This window comes from Plasmodium fragile (assembly GCF_000956335.1).
Source record: "Plasmodium fragile strain nilgiri unplaced genomic scaffold supercont1.7, whole genome shotgun sequence".
Lineage (NCBI taxonomy): Eukaryota > Apicomplexa > Aconoidasida > Haemosporida > Plasmodiidae > Plasmodium > Plasmodium fragile.
The window spans coordinates 122,458-128,423 of record NW_012192587.1 but is presented as its reverse complement, the minus strand read 5'-3'; the positions used below and the strand labels follow the sequence as shown (position 1 = coordinate 128,423).

At 39.2% G+C, this 5,966-nt stretch overlaps 1 protein-coding gene across 1 annotated transcript; it reads right to left on the bottom strand.

Moving 5' to 3' along the window:
- Positions 1-33: 33 nt before the first annotated feature.
- AK88_00855 (uncharacterized protein) lies at positions 34-1,941 on the bottom strand (the record flags this gene model as incomplete). Its single annotated transcript, XM_012478499.1, has 3 exons — positions 34-1,442; positions 1,562-1,711; positions 1,836-1,941. 3 exons carry the CDS (start codon positions 1,939-1,941, stop codon positions 34-36), a joined length of 1,665 nt encoding a protein of 554 aa, XP_012333922.1.
- Between the last annotated feature and the right edge of the window lie 4,025 nt (positions 1,942-5,966).

The following is a 5,966-nucleotide window of genomic DNA, read 5'->3' as shown; positions in this document are numbered from 1 at the left end:
CCCCCCCCCCCCCCAGTATACCTCCATCCATTACTACAACTCGTTGTTAATGTAGTCCAGATTGAAGTCCCGCTTGACGTACTCCTTAACATGCGTGATGTCCTCCCTGGACCTGAGTTTCTTAAGTAAAATGTTCAGCTTGGTAACCACTTGAATGACCTGACCAATAGAAAGCTTATTCACCGTTTTGGAAACATCTCTCAGAACATCAAGGAAGAGTAGTTCCTTCAATTCGTAGGAGGCAACTTGGCTGGAATTCTTAATAAGTCCATAGAGGAGAAATTCGTACGTGATATAATTTGCGTCATTTTTATTCAAATACAATTTAAAAAAGTCTATTAAGGGAGTGAATAGCAACTTAAATTTTGAGCTGTTATAAACATTGAATAGCATCAATTGGAAAATATTTCCCAAGTTCTCCAAGGCATAGTTATAATTGTATTTATTTATATCTCCTGTGGTGGCAAAGGAATTCAGGATTGATGTTAACATATCGTTCACGTGTTTCTTCACATGCTCATCATTATCAAATTCAAAATCATTTATAACGGCGAAGTAATTTTGAACTAATGTTTTGTTCTTTGTGTAAAAGGTACCATTAAGCTTCAATATTTTTTCAATGTCCTTTATCATTCTTGTAATGTCTGTCTCATGGGAGGAGGTGTACTCGTTGGATATAAAAAATTTGTATCGATTTTGTGGTGGGTTCATCATTATTTTAGGGTTCAAAGTGATTACGTAAAATGGAGACTGTTTCATTTTACTATAGATGTAAGCATTTTGATTATATTCATATTTGGAAGTAGAACTTTCAGTGAGGCCATTATCATTATGCTCGTTTTCCCCGTAGGAGTGAAAAAAGTGTTTCTCGAAACTTTTGGAGAAATCTGCTTCGCCTATAAAATTGTAGTATTCAAAAATGGCCTCCTTCATCTGGTGATTTAGGTTATCCATTAGGATGACCAACGTGGAAGCGTCCATGTAGGGGTACACATAGTATAGGAGGGCCACTGGATACTTGTGACTTACAATGAGCACATCTATCACTTGGTTGTTTCTGCTTTGGTAAATTTTTGTGATTAAATCGAGGGTATCGTGTATGTACTTCTCCTCATTACCCTCATTATCTTTGTTGCAGTAAAACTCCACTCCATTCAGCAGTAAAAGACACCTATTATTCTTGTGGATAAAATAATTTTTACACACTTCTACATCTTCCTCTAAAAAAATTACATCCTGTGGTTTGTCGATGATTGCTGATGCGATACTGTTCAGTCCTATTTGCAATATGAACAAGTCGTTGTTTGTGTACTGCTCGATTAACTTCTTTGTCGTTTCTAGGAACTCTTTGTTTTCTCGGTCCCACGTCCTTTCCACGACGCCTTCCAGGGCCTTTACATTTTCGGGGTTCACCTGATCCGACCGGAGCGATTCCAGCAGGTCTGCGGGGGGGGGGGGGGGCGGTTATACTAGAAGCGGTTACATGTGAGGCGGCTGTACGGGGATCGCTCGTACGTGCAAATGCCCGGGGCGGATTCTCCAACTGGCGCGAAAGACCTACCCAGAGAGGAAGACACCTTACGTAGAACGTAATTCTTCACGCCGCTAAAAAAGCTAGACGTCTTGCAAGTAACATTGAACAGAAAATTGTTTTCCTTCACCTTGATGAAGTCGTTTATGTTGTTTTTGTCCAAGGAGATGTATCTGTTCTCTGTGGAAAGGAAGGAAGGGATATATCCACGTAAGCGTGGAGAGGTCGGCAGCACAAATAGCAGTTACACACGGCGCTGCCTTCTCTATCGCCGCTCTCCTCCTGTTCATAAAAAAAGATATACCGCTCAGCTCGGGAGACACGTTTAATTTTCCTTCGATATTTTTCGATTCATTAGGCACAAAAAAAACCGTCATCAGCACATAACAAGCCACCAGAAATTTATACATCTTTCCCATTTAGTGCCAATTTATTTTTTTTTTGGAGGACCTCTCTTGCATGTTCTTTTTTGCATTCGTTGCTACAAAAAAAACAAAAAAGAGTGTGGGGAGGCGAAGGCGTGGAAGGAAAAGTGGAGGCTTACACACGATTATGTCCCCCGCCCAAAAGGAGAGCTCTATTTTCATGTGTTGGGTCAAATTGGTGAGGTGGCGGCCATCAGTGAATTGGAGTAATCTTTCTCCAGGCATAAGCTCTTCATGCGAGGGGGATACTCACACACACGCACATATACATAAATGTATATATACACGCGCCTACCTTCCTCACCCCCGCTTGTGTGGCTTTTTTTTTTAATTTTACACACAAATATGGTGGCTCCTAGCATGCACGGTCATTTCGGCCAACAGTGAACTTCCAAAGAGAGTGACAGGGTAAAATTATTTGAAGCAAAAGGGAAATGGTGTAAAGGTATGTCCCTCTCTCTCCTGTTTTTCCTTAATTTTTCGATGTTTTTTTTTTTTTTTTTTTTCCCTATGCTGGTTATTGATTACTCTTCTTGTGGAGGAGATAAACCAAGTGGTAGCGACACCTTCGTGGGTCCCAAATAGTGCACTCGAAAATTCGGCAAAAGCATACACATGTGAATGTTAGCGCTTGAGCGTTATTCATAACCAGCACCCTTTTTCATAATAATTGATTTTCACCGTGTTGGCTTTTGAATATGGGGCAAATGTGTTTACCCTTTGCAGTGCTTGTGGAATGTTCCACTAATTTTTAAAAAAGTGTGCGACCTATTTGCGAAGCGCTCTCTTCCCTTTGGGGTGTGAAAACCCCACATGGCGAAAGAACAAGCAGGGACATGTAGCCCTATGTTTATAAGCTAGATGGCTACATGTGCTTGCCTGTTCAGAGTTCATTTTCCCCATCCACAGTTTCATTTCCCGGTATATATACTAAAGGATTATTTTGCGTTTACTTTCACGGTTGTCTCCTTTTTTCCTGTTCCTTTTGCACATTACATGTGCTCTCATAGTTGATACGCCGAACATCGCCCCTATACACAGACACACACACCGCGTACGCCTACATATGTGTATGTGCCAGTGCATGCTCCGGTGCATGTCTATTGGTGTGGCTTTCCTTTGGAGTACAATGGCGGAGGGGGGAAGCCGTACCCTAACGACGAGGCCACATGACCACATGTTGTGCGCAGAAATTGGGCGACAAATAAGTGTGTTTGAAAAGGCGGGGCAAATTAACAGTGCGTACGAAAAATATGTGAGAGGGTAGATTAGCATATTCTTACATGCACGCATGATCACCACCACTATTCATAACAAAGGAACAGGTTAAAAAGTGCTTTTTTTTTTTTTTTTTTTTCTTTGCGCATTGTCATGCTGCGCTTGTCCAGCTTTTCCACATGGACAGTACAAAACTTCTTTTTTCCTCTTTGTGAACCATTTCGTTAATTTCCGCCCTTTGTAGGCTCGTTCCGTACAGGGTCGTGTCGTGTGGATCACTTAAAGGTGTAAGGTGTCAATGAGTAAGGCTTGCCATGTGCAACGCAGGTGTAACCGTGCAGCCCCCTGGTCAGTTTTTTTCTCCTTTTCCACGTTAAAGCATTATGCTTACAGTGAATTGCCTGGCACAGGGCAGAAACAATGTAAAAAAAATAAACAAGGGAAATATGGACAAAAAAAAAAAAAAAAAAAAAAACAAGGTATGCTTCCCTTTTGCACTTCCTTTTCGACTACCAAACTGATTCTTGTTCTTGTTGCCCCCCCCACGCGAGGGCTCATGCATGCATCGCTAAATTACTTTTCCACGGGAATTTGTGGAATGTGAGCTGAGCATAGAAGAATTATCTTTTTAAAATATTGAAAAAAAAATTGTAACATTGTAAACTGTATGAACAGGTCAGCACATACCCATATACATTGTGTTTTAAAGCTTCATCTTTTTAAGATTCAGGACCCTTTAGTGTTTCATAAAGTGAAAAGCACATTTTCCGTTTCCCCATTTTTGCCACTGAATCCGCTTCGCTCTCGTATGCCGCATATTTTCTGACTTGAGAATTTTTAAATGTTTTTTGTTTGGCGGCATTTTTTTTTTTTTTTTTTTTAATGTGAATATTTGTTTTACTTCTCCTACGAACCGCGCATTGTTTTGTACTCGCCCATCGCTTTTCCCGCGTAGGCATACATATGTACAATATAGGTACGATCTGCAGAACTGCAAAACGACTTGTAATTCCGCGTCGTTCCCGTACATATTATACCCAAGCGTGTGACTAATATATTATGTAGTTAGCACAAGCAGAGTACCGCTCCCAAGCACTCACCCCCCAAAAGAATTAAGCCATTCCTGATATGCTGGCTAGGAAATTTTCGCACCTCCTAGCGAAATATCACAAAATCAACATTTTGAATTCACCATTTGTAGTTTGCCCTACTTTTTTTTAAATTTCTTACAAATGGGTAAGCGTGTGCAAATGTATGTGTGCCTATACCTTCCGTGTCTGCCTTTTCGTACCTGTTTTTCAACACCCAGCGGTGCTGTACATGTATAGGTACTTTTAAGTAAAGTCCTTGTGTCACTCTGCTGTCTTTCGTCCGTTCCCGGTGCACGTGCAAGTGTATATTAACATATACATGTACTAGGTATGCATTCATTTGTTCCACCAAAACAGCTCTGTTTTTTTTTTTTTTTTTTTTTTTTTTTTTTTTTTTCCGTATGGCAGTTCATCGCATATGTGTACACTCCCCGTGACTGAATTTTTGCTCATAATTGCTCGGAAAAGAAAAAGAATTTGTAAATTGCTGGTTTAGTGACCATTTTATAGCTAACCAGACTTGTTTTCCACATGCAAATACATTTATATTTACACATACGTAGCAGCCGAAGCTGTATTTTTGTGTGTACAAAAGATTAAGTCTTTTTTTTTTTTACTCGTTAAAGTGCGTCCTCTTTCACATGCATACAATTCGATTGGTACATTATCAGTTCATTTATAACAGACTGTTCCTATCCTCTACATTGATCCTTTTGCAACGTCGTCTTGCAAACCACACCACACGTAGATTTTAGCAAATTTCCTGTACATGTTTGGAGGAATAAAAAAAAAAACAAATTGCTTCATTTTTTTTTTTTTTGTGGATACCTAGCCGTCTTTTTTTTTTTAATTCCGTTTCTTTAAATTTATTCATGTAATTATATGTTCCCACCCACCCCCATATGTCACCATTAATAAACACACGGTGGTGTATACTTTATCAGCATATACATGTGTGGTATACTACATTTATATTAACTCCGTTCCCTTCCCACGTTGTTAAGCGTACTGCATAGGATAACTTAATCGAATTGTATAATTGCTTCTTATAAGGGAGGATTTTTTTTTTTTTATTTTAATTGAAAGTAATTTCCATTTTTAATGCTGAACAGTTAGGCAATCATCTCACCACCCACTAAGTGTTATATATCAGTACCCATTACACCTATCGCGCAAAATTTTGCTTTTATCTCATTTGTGTATAACCTGTGTTAACCTTTCCTCCCCCCGTACCATCCCCCGTTTCATATTTACCCTTTTGCTACGTTTATGTGCGCTCCAGCACCATGAAGGTGCGGTTCGTGGTACCATTTTTGCATGACGTCATAAAGTGGATCACTACGCAAAATTGTGTTACAGTCTACTAACTTTACAAATTTTGTTTTGCCGTCCCCGCAGCATGGTTCGTTCGCCATAGCGAAATTTTTGCCTTCACCCCATTTTGTTTATTAATTTTTTTTTTTTTTTTTTTTTTTTTTTTTTTTTTTTTTTTGATTTACCGACTTCTCTATTTGGTGTACTTGCCACTCTTATGATGCTTATCACGATCACCGCGTTAATCGCATTTATCGCGCTTACCATTTTTGATTTTTTATTTTTTTTCCCGCCCCTTCATAAAAGAGACATTTTTCCGGAAGTTTCTACTCAACAGCGCAAAATTTAATTAACGCACATTGTGATTTAAAAAAAAAAAAAAAAAAA